A 17,099-nucleotide genomic window follows, 5' to 3' on the forward strand; every position below is an offset into this window, starting at 1 on the left:
GGAGAGGAGGAGGAGAGTCGGGGGTTGATCCATATGTCAGGATATGAGATGTCTCCAAGGCAACAGAAGTTGTGTGGAAGCTGGTTGGCAGGAAGAAGAAAGATGGATGGCAACAATGAGAGAGTGGGGTAAAAATGGACCCTATGACGTGTCGACCATAATGAGTGATCATTTGTGTTAAGAGTCACACACACACACACACACACACACTGTAAAATGGAACGACTGGGCAAAACCTGGAGGTGCAGCAGACCTCCCGCAGAGCTCAGTCTGGCGGTCTTGTTTCTACGTACCGGTCGCAACACGCACTTCCTGTCCTTCCAGGAAGACAATGAGGGAATTTCAGAAGACACCCAGCAGTAGGCCTAGAATTAGTTAAATTTTACCTTAATCAGCTGCAACATGAGAGTGATGCACTAATGAATGTTTCAATAATTATAATCCAATAATGTACATCATTATGAAATGGGCCATTCTCAATAATAAGTACTGTGTACTTTGGTTCTTGAATTATAATTTATTTGCTGTGTGAGAGTTTGTAAACGGTATGATTTGATACAGTTTTGCTGTTGTTTAATGTGGACCCTTATGACTACAATTTATCAAGAAGTTTTTCTGTTTTTGGATTTTTCTTCCACCGGGGAGATATAAAAAAAAAACAAAGTTTTATTCCACACGGGGAGAGTAATTTATACACAAATGGTTGTTTGGGGGGGGGTGAAGTATTCATTCAAGTACAATACTTGAGTAAATGTACCACTTTACGCCACCGGTAGCACAGTTTAACTAACACTGGTATTGCTGCCTTTACTTAAGTCAAAGATGCGATTACTTTTCTTCCAGCAGTAGTTACATTCGTCTATCCACCGAGAGAACGAGCGAGTTGAGCCACTCTGAAACACTTCTGTATTGTTCACTGAGGAACTGCACTTGGGTAGTTTCGGGTTTGTAATAGGCTCAGCGCTCCTCACATTTTCAGGCTGACAGAGATGCAAGGTTCGGCCTCTTAATGAGAGCAGAACAGACACATTAACCTTTTCCCTGGCTCTGCTCGTCTCAGATGCTGAAGATTCACAGACGCTTGTGTACCGATCTCATTATTTCGTAAAGGGAGCTGTTAACAGTGTGAGCATGGAGTACGATGACATTCATTTAATCCTCAGCAGATATTTTTTCCATTTTAATAAACTTACTTATTTTTTCATTTATGTTGTATTTATAAAGTGGTTTTTAATTTTTTAAAAATTAAATAAAGGATATTTATCCTGTAAAAACACCTTGGGTTCTATAGTGAGCTGTAGTTTTGAAGCATTAGTCCTTCAAAGACAGTGATCGTGCTGTAGAGTCGCTACTAAATCCCTTTTTTACGCCTCCTTTGCACTCTTACACAGATCCAAACAACAATGGTATCGTGCCGCTCCAGTGTGTGATTTTAAATAGCATGCCAGCATCATGGAACCAAAAGAGGTGTGACAGGCATGATGTTACAGTTTTGGCCTCTAGTGTAACATATAACACATGAGTTGGCAGCACTTTGTAAACAATAACAATCGGCGGATTTTGCTCTCAAATCTCTTCGTCTCCCTAATTAGTGGACATTTACGCCTACCATTATCACGCTAGTTTGGTAATCCATAAAGACCTTTTTCAAGCACTTGTTCCTATTTTTAATTTATTATTTACAAGTAGTTTTTGTAGACACGGGGAAAACACTAGACTTTTTAAAGCTCTAATGCAGAAAATATATGGTGCATTATTAAACATCTACATAAATCATCATCAAAAAGTTATTTCATACAGACCTCATACAGTGTTTTCTCTGTTTTAGGTTGTGGTTACGCAAAACAAACAATTTGAAGATGTGACTTTGATTCTTTGGAAACTTGGATGCGCATTTTCTCCTGAACAACTGTACTCAAAGAAAATCAGTTGCATCATTAAGTAAACTAATCTTGTCGTCAGTGAGTCTTAGGGAAGTAAAAATTGCAAAACTGCTGCTGATTCTGATTTTTTTTTAGCACTGAAACCTTTTAAAATATGTTTCAGGGGAGCGTCGTGATGGATTGAGTGTCTTAAGGATGTTGAGTGAGCGTTGGCTGGCTTTAGCTGACAGACAGCAGTGGGTGAGGGCTCGAATCTGTTTCTGCAATCTATATGGTAAATGGTTCATTTCACAGGTTGATTACATCAGACAATGACCCCTGAGAAGACCTCAGAAGGCGAGGCGTGTAATTATCTCCACTCAGAGCTGGAATAGCTGACATGGTTCTCATGCCATACTGAAAGTGTCCTGATGTGTGTCCTGGTCGCTGTAGGTTGAACTGCATTATCTGGGTTCACTTTCATCACCTGGCGAGGAATGTGATGTCACAGGTTTATCTTCTCTCCGGAGCCGGATTTCTACATGTGAGTATTTGCACATACGCACAGATAAACAGACATGTTTGCATGTGGGCTGGTAAATGTTGAATGTGTGTGCACGTCTGTTGGATTGTTTTTGAATGTCGAGACAAATGTCATGCAAACCTACTTACTGTTACGTTTGCAGTGTGTTTCTGAGAGCGTGTTTGGGTGGAGGCTGATCTTTCAGTTGACTTTGCTGCCACCACCTTAAGTCTCTAAAAACAACATTCATATGTTTGCTTTTCTCACCTGTGTGAAGTGAGTGAGGCCCCACTCGAAAAAATAGATCACATATTTCCAGTAGTAAAATGTAATTAAGTTCATTTACTTCAGTGCTTTACTTGTACTTGACTATTTCGATTTTATGCTACTTTTTACTTCTACTCCACTCCATCTTGAAGGGAAATAAGGTACTTTTACTCCACTACATTCATTTAGTTACTTTACAAATTCTTATTATTAATACAAAATAAAATCAACTAGTAAATTGTGGTGTATTAATATAAAATAGGTTAGAGATTACTGGTTATCCTGTTAAAAATGTAATGAGTTATGTTACAGTTTTAATTACTTTATTTTATCAAATACTTTTTGATTACTGAAACAAATGTTTTAAATGAGGCAATAAAACTTAAAAGACCTAAAAACACAAGTGCATAAAGGTTCTGCTCAAATTTGTCACTAACATTTTGATTAGTAGCTGTAAATTAATTACATTTTTTTTTCTCAGTAACTTTAACTGATTACAGTTACATTCTTTTGTGTTTTAATTACTGTAACTTGTTAATCCCCAACACTGGTTAATAGATACTTTATAGATTCTGAATTTTAATATAAAAATAAGATTAACCAATAAATTCTGATGTATTAATATAAATTAAGCCACCTAGCAAAATCTGAAATAATAGAAATAAGCTCCAGTGTCACCAGCTGCAACATTATCAACACATCATGCATCAGTAATTCTAATCCAGTGTGATTATGTTATTCTGAAAAGGGCCAAATTCTACATAAGGAGTACTATTTTTATCATTACTTTTAATTATAAAAGATCCAGGTATTCTTCCACCACTGCATGTTTCTGTGCATCAATCAGGATTTTAGCAATATTCCAATCAAAAGTCCCGTGATAACAATTTTGTGGTTGTTTGGTCAAAACAACTGATTAAGCAGACCAGCTGACTTTTACACACATGTTAGCGATGTGTCTCCACAGATAGAAATGTGCACCAGCTGGTTTGTCCACCTCTTGGGCCAGACTAAATTATGTAGACAAATTCCAAGAGTCTGCTGTGGAAAATTGCTGTGCAGCAGATGCAATGCAATGCTTGGAGGAGTGTAGATACAAGAGTGCAATATAGGCTACAAGGATTAAAATAACAGCTGACAAGCAAACTTATGGCAAATATCAAAAACAGTACATAGCAAATATAACAACTAGATGATTGGAAGGTGCAAATATAACAACAGCTAAGGTGCAAATAATACAAATATAAATACAAAAACATAAAATATATACAATGACAAAGACCGTTCACCTGATCACAAGTTAATTATTTTGTTATCTTGGGATACATCATACCTTCCTGAAATTTATACGAATATGAAGGTTTAAGTGTGCGGTGTAACTTACATTCAGCTTTTCAGACAAATAAATACACAATAAAAATCCACAAACTGCTAAGAAAATTAAAACTCACACTTATTTTCCTTATTAACCAGTGAAATACAACTGTGCACCTTTTGAATTCAACTATCTCTCTTTCTGGCAAGAGTGATGAGGCTTAATTACCTCCTTAATTAATCATAAAACACACTTCATTAAAACTCAACAGAAACAAACAAAAAAAAAACATCCAAATGGTCTTGGGTACTCTTGCTAGGAATCTAGTTAGTAAGTCCACTGTTCTAACAATCCCCACCTACGGTTTGGTTGAAATAAATCCTTAATTAACCAAGTTAGATGTAAAAAAAAAAAAAAAAACATGCCGTTTTTCCCCACGGTCTCTCTCTGCCGTTTCTAGCCGCCAGCTGTTTACAGTCCTTTAACTTCTCCTTACACCACGAGGTGTCTTTCAGCTCAGTTGACTGCTCCACCAGTAGAGACTGGAGACTGAGCTTTAGTGGTGCGTGCTGTGCACCACACCAATAAGTATAATAGAAAAAGGAGCACCTGTATTTAGAACGGTGTTGAAAAACATACCATTGGTATTTCTAAATTACCTGGTATATCATTATACCATGATACTGATCAGATAATACTGATAAGGTTAACTGAAACTCACAGAGTTATTCTTTTATTGGTCCAAATAAAGATTCATCGGAAGTAAAAGTTCTCTACATCAGCTGGGCTTTGAAAAAGGCTGAAATTTTACTCTATTTTCATTTAATCTTAATTTAACCAGGAATAGTCCCATTGAGATTCAGAATCTCATTTTCCAATGCAGTCTTGTCCGAGACAGCAGCATGAGGAACTTCTCATTTAAGAACAAACAGACTAAAAACACAACAGCAAAAGTAACAAAGAGCAATAAAAAAGTCACACATAAGCAACAAGCAGCAAACGTAAAACAAACAGCCAATTAGCAGCGTTTGGAGACCGAACATGTGCATTCAGTGTTCAAAAGATCCTTAATGCTGTTTTGAAAACCTCCCAGACTGATAATAGAGTCTAGTCTAAGGTGACTCTGCAGCAGACACCTAGATGACGGTGCAAAAACTCTAAAAGCACTTTCACCATAGACAGTGCAGGCTCGAGAAAGAACATTAAAAAACAGTCCATGTGACCAAAAGTTGCAACTCCAGATAGTTTTAGGAGACAATAGAGAACATAAGTAAGATAAATTCATCTAGTTCTCCATCTCAGTGAAGCAGAGACAGGCAGCGCTGACGCCTTTCCCAGGGCTTTTCACATTAACTGTTTTTATCAGCTGTTTGTAAAGCTTCTGTCCTCGCTGTCACCAGCTATTGACTCTCACAGCTGAAATCAGGACATTTTTAAATCCCTTATTGTCAAGTCAATGCAGCGCAGCTATTGGCTCCGAGCAACTGATCTCTGATAAAGCAGCCGCTGTGTCCCTCTCAGTCCACAGGGTTACATGGCAGTTGACTCAAAAATCCAAGCAATCTGGACAAATAAAGTGCTTTTTTGTCCTGCAGATCAATGAAGTCAGTGGGGCCCTCCTTATTTTAGACAGGAAAATGTATTTGTTGCCATAGCAAAGTTTCCAGGGAAACTGATCAGTCGGTTGAAACCCGAAGACAGAAAAAAGAAAAGAAAAAAAACAGGAGAAGCTGCAAATCGAATTTAAGCACACAGGTGCATGTGCTCCACCGTGCAGTATTGTCTGCTCAGCTGCGTGCGCTTTTCCAGGTCAAACAATCTTATTTTATTTGATGATTTATTAACTGACACACAAAAGCTCTGTGCTGTCGGTGCAAGTGGGGAAAAAACAAATTTGCCTCTTTTCTGATGAGGCTTGAGCCGCAGGAACAAAGTGTCACGTCTTTTTTCTCGGTCGAAAGCTTGATTTCAGAGAAAGAGTGACGTTAGACCCAACGATTGACGCAACAGAGTGAAATCAATTAACTGTTTTTAACCCTGGGGACAACCAGATGAGTAAAGCAGAGTAACTGTGAGATTTTATACCCAAATTATGAGACTGAGTACATGCAAAGCAAACATTTCTGTAAGTCGGGGGGCACTGGGCTGGGACTGTGTTTTTTCTTTCTTTTTTTCTTTTTAATATCATGAATATCTCCAGAGCCACAAATATTTTGCCCCGAGCTTCCCTAAGTGACTGGGAGAAATGCATGACCCTCCTTCCACCATGAATAACCATATTTCACAGTTTATGTCAAGAAAATTGCCTGAAAATCAATAAAAAGAAAAAAGTAAAAAAAAAAAAAAAAAGAAAGTCTTAAAAGTTAAACATGACTAAGAATGAGTGCTTTAATACGTATAAGAATACTGTAATATAATTTCAAATATATAGTGGTAATTATAAATATGGTTTTTTCCTAGCTTTTTTTCGTTTTTCCCCAAGACATTAAAAAACAATAATTTTCTAAATCTGCTACTTTTCTTGCCTTTTTCCTAAAAAAAAAACCTCACCAATGTTATCACAGTCCAGTGCTTTAAATACTTGTGAAGGGCATCTGAAAGCAGCACAAGAAAAGTGTTGTCACTCCTGGTTTCAAAGGTTTAAACCAACTTGCGCGCGTTTAAAATAAATCCAAAAGACCATTTAAAGTTGTATGTCCACTCCTAAACAAAAAAACTCCCTCCCCAGTGCCTAAAAAAATTGCCTCCCCCGTTTTGCATCCTCCCCTCCCCTCTTATAAATACAGAACAGTCCCTAAAACATCATGATTTGGAGCAGTCGCTACAGGTTAAAAACATTACAGCCACCTGTCAGCTTCCTCTACCTCTGATATGTAACCAGTGTGTTTTCCAGTTGGTTCTGCTGGGAAACACGGAAACGCACAGGTTGATCTTATTGGTCAGCTGCAGCCCGGAGCCGTCTATAAAGCGCACTGCAGGCGCTCCGGAGCTGAGACCGTGTGAGGGCGCAGAGCAGCGCCGCGGAGCGCACAGGCTTACCCGGGGAGAAAACACCTGTTACTGCCGGAGTGAGGGGACAAAGACGAGCGTGTGTCTTTCTGTAGTGCTGTGAGTATGTTATTTATACATTTCTGCAGACAGGAGCAGTGTGTTAAACCCTTTATGATGTTTTTTTTTTTGTTTGGAAAACGGAGTGGTGCGCAGTTGGAGGAAGCCTTGCACCTGTTGCAAGGAATTTTCGTTAGTAACTTTTATATTTCAACTTTTTTTTTTTTGCTTAAAACTAATTCATTCATTTGATATGCAGAAGCAGAAAGATCATTTTAGGAATATTAATATATTTTAATTTGGCAAAATCGTCTAAAAAATATTTTTTATGACGTTCCTTGTAGTTTTTATATTTTTTTAGCACAAGGGGAAGCCAGAAGTAAATTTGATTTTTTTTTTTTTTTTTTGTAATTTAAAATGCATGCAAACAAAGGGGGAGCACACATTTTATTTTAATACAATGCTGATAAATGATTAAATAAAGATTGCAACTTGTTTATTCCTAGACTTATTCTATTTAAACTACCTGTAAATCTGTGTAAAACCATGCAAATGTTGTAATATAGTTGAATTTTGATTGATTTTGTAACATTTGTCTGTTCAAAGACTTCACATTTCTGCCTGTTGAGACATGTTTTCTGTTAGGTCCCCTTTCCTAAAACAAGCAGTTCTTCAAACAAAGCCTTCTTTCAAGCTATAGTATCGTTGCCAGAGCTTTTACTCCGCACCATGTGTGGCTCCCTAAATTAAACTTGGATTGAGCAAACTGCAATATTTTCTGTTTATTCTGTCTCCATCCTTTAAGTACTTCAAGTTTCATCATAGTCTGCATCATCAGAGCAACACCTTGGTTTTATTTTTATCTCTCTGCTCCCTCAGGAGTTACCATCCTCTGATCATTTGCATCTCCCCCTCTGTGTGTTATTAATTTCAGACACACCTGACTACCTTGACTCCACACAGCCCACACATCCCACTGCCTGGTGGGACCATGTGGGTTCTGGATAAGATCCGCGGGTCGGTGGAGACCGGCGTGCTGCGTCAGGGAGAAAACGGAGACAAGAAAGGTGTCGCCTACAGCAACGTCCTCACCCCCGACAAGATCCCAGACTTCTTCATTCCTCCGAAGCTAGTCACTGGACCCCCAGAACCTGAGATTCCTAACGTAAAGCCCAAAGAAGGACTGCAACCCTCGACTTCAGAGCAAACAATCGGCAGTGGGAAGAAGATCAGCAGCCCAAGAAGTCCGCGCCTGGTGGCCAAGCTCGCAGGAGACACTAAGAATTTGCTGAGAGCAGCGAACCGTCACATCATACAGATAGAGAGTGCTGATGATGTCGGAGACACCAATGCAGACCCCCAGTCGCAGACGGCAATGTCCCTGCCTTATGTGCCCAAGACTCAAACACCTTATGGTTTTGCGACTCTAAAGGAGAGCCCACACACTCGCCGTAAAGAGTCCCTGTTCCACTGCGAGCTCACCAGTCCCATCACCTCCCCGAACACCCAGAGAAAGATCCAGGGGAGAAGCAGTGAAGGGGGGAACCACCTGAACCCAGCTGACTGCAACACTTCTCACATAAATCCGTATCGGTACTTCAGTGGAGGGGAGAGTGACACCTGCTCCTCGGCCGAATCCTCTCCCTTTAGCTCTCCACTGCTCTCCCGCTCCGCCTCCCTGCTCAAGATCTTCACCCACGAGACGCAGGCCAAAGTCGTCAAAGCCAAGCGGACGTTTGCTCGCCACAGCTCCCTCTCCACAGACGAGTGCAGCTCAGCCGAACCCAGCCCCAACATTCAGCGACGGCTTCACGTCCCCTCCTGCCACGGCGCTGGTGCGTCAGACCACGGGCTCACTCGGGAGCACACCATCAACCTGCACAAAGGTGGGTCGGTGAGGATCAGCGCCAACTACGACTCCAGCACGTCCCGCCTGCTCATCCGCGTCCTGGCAGCGGAGAGTCTTTACGACAAGCACTTTGACATCAAGAGCATCAACTGCTGCGTGTCCGTCTACCTGAACCCGGGCAAGCTGCAGAAGCAAAGGAGCAACATCATCAAGAACAGCCGCAACCCGGTCTTCAACGAGGACTTCTTCTTTGACTCGATAAGCTCGGTGCAGGTGAAGAACCTGTCGGTGAAGTTCAAGGTGGTGAACAAAGGCACAAGCCTCAAGAGGGACAACCTGCTGGGAGAGCGAGAGGTGCCTCTGACAAAGCTGCTCTCGGGAGTTTAAAGTCGTGGGACCTGGAGATCAAAGAGGCAAAAACAAGGACACTTTAATTAGATGTTTGCACTGGTTTCTATTCAACTGCCCTTTTTCATCCACTAGATGAAAACAGTGAACATTATGATGAAGGGCGAGAATAAGGAAGGGTTTCCAGTAATTGAAATATACTCCCAGAGGGAAAGAGGAGCTTTCTTCTAAGATCTGAAAACACTGTCGAGCTCAGAAAATGAACCTGTTGATTGATGAAGGATTTATGATGGTCAAAGTTTGCCCAGTTCCTTCATTCAAATAATGAATGCTCATTAGACCCGGCCAGTCTTGACAGCAACAGATGATTTGACAGATGAAAGGGTTTTTTTCAGCACGTATCTCCCTGCCAACTTCCTGAGCCATTTCTGGTTCAAAGGTTGGACGACACCTGTGCACCAGACCGTCTCGGTGTCCTTGGTCATGTGCGGCATGGTTTTATTATTGTAATATGATCTGAATCCACAGCAGCACAGGATGTGATTCTGCATCAGCTGCAGTGTGCGTTCAGCACAAAGATGCTTTTGTGAATTGGAGCTTTGAAGCAGCACTACATCCTGAGGTGCAAATGACCCTTTCATCCCAGTTGCCATGGCCCCACCTCCTATGGGGGAGAGTGAGGGACAAACAGAGCAGCGACAATAGTCACATTTACATGCACATGATAAAAATAGAATTAAAAAAAGGAAAGTCATATGATCTGATAATGTCAGTGTATTTCTGTATACTAAGAAAGTAGAACTCCGGTAAGATTTGTGTGCCACAAAAAGGTTTTGTAATTTTTTTTTAAATTAAAGTAACATTAAAGTTAAAGGTTCCCCATGGAGTTTTCTATTTAAAGCATTTTATTGAAATACATTTGCACAATGCATTAGCAAATATATACAAATAGAAATTATTGGTAAATATACAAATGCAATATGAAGATAATAAGTGCATTTACGAAACTAATACAGACACCATTCTCTTTTAGGATTTATTTAAAAAAAAACATGATAGAAAAAAAGAAGGAGAACACAACAACAAAAAGAGACAACCTAACCAACGTAGACACCCAAACCCTGCTTGTAAACTAACAAACATTCAGGCTTTGTCTACATGTATACAGATATTTTAAATCAGATTTTTTTCCCCTCTCTGTCCACATGACATTTGACGTTTCACCTCCTCCCAAAACTCTGTTCGTGTTTGGATGAGAGGTCAAAACATAAAGAAAAATATACATTTTCAAAGATATCTGTATAATAGTAGACAGGGCCTTAGGGCTCATTTAAACTCAACTTAACATACACAGACGTACGCAGTCCTCTGTCCGTACTCTGTGTCCATTTTGTCCGTATTTGTGCTGTTAGATACAGACGAAACTGAGCAGTTACACCAGAGATTGTAGAGGCGATGTAGCATAGTTCAGTAAGAAACACACAGAAATTTACACAGGATGTAAACTGCGGCATCGTGTGCACAAAACAAACCTCACACAATAATTACTCCACAGCGCTACTGGTGGTCAAAAACTCCACGGGGCCCCTTTAAAGTCTATTTTTCTTTGAACAAATTGTAAAAATCTGCCTGTGCAGCAAGAATGTTTGAACCTGTTTTTTATGCAAATCAATTTTTTAAACATTTTAACACTTTGTCATCGTAGATGTACAATGACAAATAAATGTTTGGTTCCTCTCAGGCTGACAGCTACGCACAAACATAATAAAACATGAAATGAAAGTTACAACATAAAGTCAAGATAAAAACAAGGTAAAAACCACAAATAATGACAAAATAAAACAGTGACAAATAACTCTGACCGTAAATGGTGATAATAATGAGAACATGAAATGAAATATCAATTAAAAAATGGCAGCCGCAGGTTTAAAGTGCATTGTGGCTCAAGTTGTTGCATGATATAGAGTACTACTACGACTCTCGTTGGAAACAGGTCGAAATATTCTTCCTGCACTTTAAAAAAAAAGACTTTAAAATGAAATTATAAATTCATGCAATGTGAGGTACATGGTTTTTAATGTCTTCAGTAGCCACCAGTTCTATCTTTAACTGCATGAAATCGAACTCGCTGAATCAATGAATGTGGAGAAGATAAAAGTGTTTGCAGGATATATGAGAAAATCCCTTCCTTTATTTATAGATACTTAATTTCTGTTTGGTTGAAATCTCATGAGCTTTATGAAGGACCTGTGTGCACGTCACACATGCTCCAGTGTGGGCACCTTGATTAAATCTTGTGCAACCAGGCAACAAGCTCTCGCCACATCTTCACTCTGCATTCAGACTGGTTGGCGACGCCGTCACAGTTATTCTGCACAGATTCTCAACAGCGAGAGCAACTGAGAGGCTGAGTTTAGGAGTTTATAGTCACAGCCTTTCAGCTTTAGTCAAACATCAGATATTTCTCTATTTCTGTCTTAAAGTAGCACCTGAAGGGCAGGATTTTACAGCTTTCCCTTCTTTTTGGTTAATTTTCTTAGCAGTGGGATGAGAAAAAAAGGTGATGAAAAGTCCCACTTTTTTACTGTGTAAATGAAACACGTCCGTCATGTAAACAGAATTCAACAGTCGTCAGTTTATGCAACCAGGCTGCTGCCTAGTATTATTGGCAGTGGACAAATACCGTGATTGTGTGCATGCAAATGTATTAAATGTCTCATATGAGAAGAACAGAGCACTCGAGTCACAGTGCAGAGAACCAGTTGCATGGCACCAATATGTCACTGGTGTTTGCATGATGTGCTCAAAGTTTTATGAAACCCCAAAGCCTTACGATGTACTGTTTGTGAGTGTGTGTGTGAGAGAGAGAGAGAGTGTGTGTTTTGATTAGCATGACATTTTGTCCAAAGTTGTTGTTTTTCTATGTACATGTAGTATTTTGTAAAATGCTTTTAAATGGTTTGAAACGTGTTGGGTTTGTACTGTATAGATAGTTTCTACATTTGTCAGCGAAATGCCAATTATGCACCAGCAGCGAGTGAGAAGTGCTGATGAGAGGCATTTTAATTATGTCTGTTTCTATGAAGCCCTGTGGGGAAGGAGGCAAAAAAAAAGAAAGACAGAAAGAAAGAAAACAAAGCAACAAGAAAAACAATAATACACTGTAATCTCACATGCTGATCTTACTTTTTAAAAAAATCTAGAAAACCAACTGCCTTGATAAAGGTATGTAAATATAACTTTTAGTTTTGATTTATGTTTATTCTGTATCCAATCTTTAATTTTACTTAAATTTAGTTGTATTACTTAATTTTGTGAAGTTGTTGCAACTTAAAAGTGTCAAGTGAATTAAGTTTTTCTTTCTAATTGATAGCAACTTAAGTTTCTATGTAAAGCAATTTAGCTGGACTTAACTGAACAGTTTTGTGTCACGACAAAAAGGATTTTGCATGTGGAGGAGTTTGGATGTCTGTAAGTGTTGCAAGTTCTGTTTTGTTAACATGTTTAAGAATATACACGTGTGATTGATTGTTTGCAACCAGCAGAATACTGATTAATAGCACTATTTTTATTGTTTTTACAGTTTCAGTTCATGTGCATAATATGCAAGTTTGATGGATTGTTTCATCCATTTCGTAGCCTGGCTGAAACTTTTTTTGGGTATTGATGTTTGTGATAAAACGGCTTTACGTGGAGTCCTGTTGAAATCTTAAGTAAAGTCAAAGAGAAAGATTCGGTCTGAATATTTAGTTATTTGTTTGTTTTTTTAAAGATTTTTTTTAAAGGCTTAAAAGTGGATTTGCTTTGATATATAACCAAAATAATAATTATTATTTCGTTTGCTTCCACAAACACTAGTCTTGTCTTAAGATGCTCAGAATAGCGTTTGGCTGAAATGAAAATAATTCTGCAAACTGATCATTCTTTGTTGCCCTTATGTTAGTTATCATAAGCAATCAGTTTCCTGAATACTAAAGAGTAAATGCAACTATTCAGCCAAGCCAGAGTTATTGGCTTTGATTAAGTTGCCATCGCATAAAAAGAACAAGTTAATTTACCTAAAGGAAATATAACAAAATTTTAAGTAAAACGTATATATGGAAAGTACACGTAATGTGAGAATAGTTATATTTACTTTGGTTTCTCAGATTATTTGAGTAAGATGAGCTTGTCAGATTTTGCAGCGTGTGTGTGTGTGTGTGTGTGTGTGTGTGTGTGTGTTTCGACATTAAAACAGCAGCTCTTGCCTCTTTGAGCGGACGACTACAGACAGAAAAGAGACATCAGAGTGATGCAAATGACTGCGGTGTCTGACACACTGCCCCAAAGCTTGGGTTTAATTCTGAGAGGATTACTCTCGCCTGGTGTTTGTAGCTCACTTGTTGCACTGTTCTTGATATAAGCTCTATATACGTTACTCACAGTGACGCTGCTGGTTGGCTCTGTTATGGTGTGAAAGTCAGTGATCTGTTGTAAACATACAGTGCCTGCTCGTACAGTTATTGTATTTTCTACTCAGACTTCCTACACCGTCGTTACTGAACCCTTCCTGAGGTTCCTTCTAGCATGATTAACATACTTCAGTAGTAACCGTGATGAAATTCAGTGGATTCATATTGTGCAGTCCTTGTGCTCTGATTCTAGATGAGGATTTGCTGCCGACGCGAATGTTTATAACGATATCACCAGATGTAAGACCTGAAATTTGGGTGATGTGTTCTGCAAACTGTCCAACAGAGTCCTGTTGTTGATATATTACTAATTGCTTTGACTGTTTTCATGTGGCTTATCATTGAATGGAAATACAGGGAGAAAAAAACAATAAACAGTCATATGACTACATCTGGCCAGGCCTTGTCACAAATTCACATTCTGCAAATGGTTGGACCAGTAAATATATCTAAAGGCTTATATCTTAAGTTTTTCTTTGACTTTCTTTCTTTGCCGCAAACTCAAAAAAAATCTGCATATATACATATATAAGCCCATTTTTGACTTAGAGTCATATTTCATTTCCTGCTTTTAACTGGTTTCAGTAAAGATAGAAACTGGAGAAAAAAATTAGGCATTAAGTTTCACATTTGACTCCATAGCAGCACAGAGTTGCATCACTTTTTGCTGTCATGAGCAGGAGATTTGTGATGAACTGGTTTGTGTACATTTTATTGCTCTTGCGATAGATTTTGAGCTGAGCTAGAGGCTCAGTGCACATCTCTAACATAAATATACTGGACAATGTTAAGAGCCCCAGTATTCCCACTTATAAAATGAAACAGTCCCATATTTTTCCCCTGTGATTTGTTGAACTATCTTAAAAAACCCCAAAACATCCTGATAAACAGTCAGTTATCCTGTGCTGCTTTCATACGACTTTCAACGTTTAAACCTCAGCTTATTGGTTTGTTTTCTTTTGAAAAAATTGCTAAAAAGAAAATGAGTATCTTAATAGAGAGAGAAAAATTATGTTCTTTTTTTTTTTGTTGCTAAATTTCAGGTAATTGAAATTTAGAAGTGTAACTTTTAACTTCTTACTGTGTTTTTTGACATAAATCAAGCCAATTTTCTAACCCCAGCAAAATGAGTAGTTTACTATCTGGATTTTATCTCTTTGGTCTGATAACATTTCAAAAGTCTAAAAGAGAAACACAATTAAATAATTTATCCCCATTTACGTTAACAGCTCTGCCGGCGAAAGTCTCTGATGCAGCTGCTCTACCATGAATGTGGAGAAACTGGGTAATTCTGTACACAGGAAGATGAACTTTTTTTTGCTTTATGCGCCACTGTGCAACTTTCAGTGATAGAATGACAAGTTACAGTTTTATGGAGTTTCATTTGTGATAGCATAGTGACTTAATCTTAGCAACAAAAATACAAACTACCCTTTTAAAGGTGTTCTGAAAACAGAAATTTTAGACAAGTGGGATTTTTCACCTGTTGACGGCATTAATGCAATGTCAGAATTTACCCTCTGAGGACCATGAATATGTATACCAAATGTTATGGCAATTCGTTTTTATACATTGTTGTGTTGTACCAACAAACAGACATCACATCCCCGGAGTCAGGCTGATAGTGCGGTATTTTAAATGTTGACCTTTGTTTGATCCACAGAGGATTTACCAGATTTACTTTCCCATTACCCAGCCGGCAGGTGGAAGTCAGTCCCTGTATCCCTGCACTCAATAGCTGTTTAATTAAATAAGAGGCAGAGGACTGATAACATTTAAAATGAGAGTGGGGATCAGCTGGATGTTGTATTTAAGTGACAGTCACAGTTGAATGAATGTTCAATGAACTGTATATATGCTATATAAGTGTCCCTCAAGTCTCCCTGTCTTGACAGGATCTCTCTGAAAACTGAAAAGTGCCCATCCGCTACTTGACACTGAAATCTCTTCATTTCTGCACAGACTTAGATAACAATGGAAGCTGGATTTCACGCTCTGTTGCTGTTCTTGTTGTGTGTCCGGCCTGTGCAAGTAGTTTTTACTGTGATGCTACAAACACTAACAGCTGTTTACTAATTGTGTTTATGGGTGTGAAATACTTACATTAAAGGAAAAGTTCCACAGCATCTCTGCATATGTCGTTATTGATTTATGGTTCATCACTGCACTTATTTTTAGATGAGGTGACGATATCTGTATTAAGTGAGTAGAATTACAAAGTGTTAATATTGCAATATTAACACGTTTAGTCTTATTCTTGATAGAGAACTTTAACCTTCTGAAGTACAATACATTAATTAGCACTTTTGTCCACATGTCAAATGTCAGCGTGCAGTCTGACTTCCACGTAATAAGTTTCCTCACCACAATCATGCCAAGTGAGTCATGCCGAGTTTCATACTTTTCTGCCAAAGACACAGTGATTAATGGGTGAAGTAGTAATTTTAATCAAAACCATGATCTTTTCCTAATCTTAACCAAATATTTTTCTTGATCTCTAAACCTGAATGTTTCTTTTTTCCTTATCCCAACCAAACTGTGACCATTTGTTATAGACTTTGCACTGACACTGTTTTTGTGTTACCAGCACGTAATTTTATCCCTTTTTGGGCCCACCTCCACATAACGCTCTGTTAAAAGGACATGTCCATATTATGTATTGCTGTGAGGCTACGCTGCAGCCATAAACAAGATAAAAGCACTATTACTAAAATCCAATACCCCTTAAAACAATAAATGATATCAGTGACTAAACAAATTAAACCACGTATAAAGGAAATAATTAGACATAAACAAACAGGATGTCCTGCTGGTAATAACAGAGAAGGAAAATTAACTGATTTTATTGCACATACTGAAATGCTTAAATTAATTTCAGAGATTTAATACCACCACTTTAAAGTAAACTCTTTTTTGTTTGCGTTTTGCCAGACTCCTTTATTTAAACTGTCTGACTGCTGCTCGCCTATAATGTTACTCATCACCTTTCTCAGCTTATTCTGTTGAAGCTTATTCCAGTTAGGTTTCTATACTGATATCAAAGATAAAGTCAAAGTCAACATCTTTTAAATACTTGAGCAATTATTGTAATTAATGTACTCAATTTTGTGTAACGTAAAACTTCAATTAATAGCTCTGGCTATTTTTTGCTTAAATCATTGACCTCAACAGGGACAGGCGTCTATATGGGATGGGCTTTTATTTTTTTTACACATAAAGCTAGTACTCAAACATGGGAAATACAATCAAATTATTGATTAAACCAGTTGAAACCCTTGCAAATTGGCTTATTTTTTCCCCCAAAAAACATGGGAAGAAGGGACTGAGCAACAAAAGAGGAAATGACCCATGTACCAGAAAATTACTTGAAAATTTGCCAACACCACCGCCCTCCTCAAAAAAAAGGACAAAAAAGAGAAAATTTAAAAATACACAC

General features: G+C 38.4%; 1 protein-coding gene across 1 annotated transcript; it reads left to right on the forward strand.

The window, feature by feature from the left end:
* The first annotated feature begins 6,827 nt into the window (after positions 1–6,827).
* LOC121937861 (C2 calcium-dependent domain-containing protein 4C) lies at positions 6,828–12,072 on the forward strand. Its single transcript, XM_042481162.1, has 2 exons — positions 6,828–7,075; positions 7,950–12,072. Exon 2 carries the CDS (start codon positions 8,007–8,009, stop codon positions 9,249–9,251), a length of 1,245 nt encoding a protein of 414 aa, XP_042337096.1. The 5' UTR covers positions 6,828–7,075; positions 7,950–8,006; the 3' UTR covers positions 9,252–12,072.
* The last annotated feature ends 5,027 nt before the right edge of the window (positions 12,073–17,099 follow it).

This window comes from Plectropomus leopardus, chromosome 3 (assembly GCF_008729295.1).
Source record: "Plectropomus leopardus isolate mb chromosome 3, YSFRI_Pleo_2.0, whole genome shotgun sequence".
Classification (NCBI taxonomy): domain Eukaryota; kingdom Metazoa; phylum Chordata; class Actinopteri; order Perciformes; family Serranidae; genus Plectropomus; species Plectropomus leopardus.

Bases quoted from the DNA above. Each gene is read 5' to 3' on its own strand.
- LOC121937861 (XM_042481162.1), top strand. From the start codon at position 8,007: ATGTGGGTTCTGGATAAGATCCGCGGGTCGGTGGAGACCGGCGTGCTG.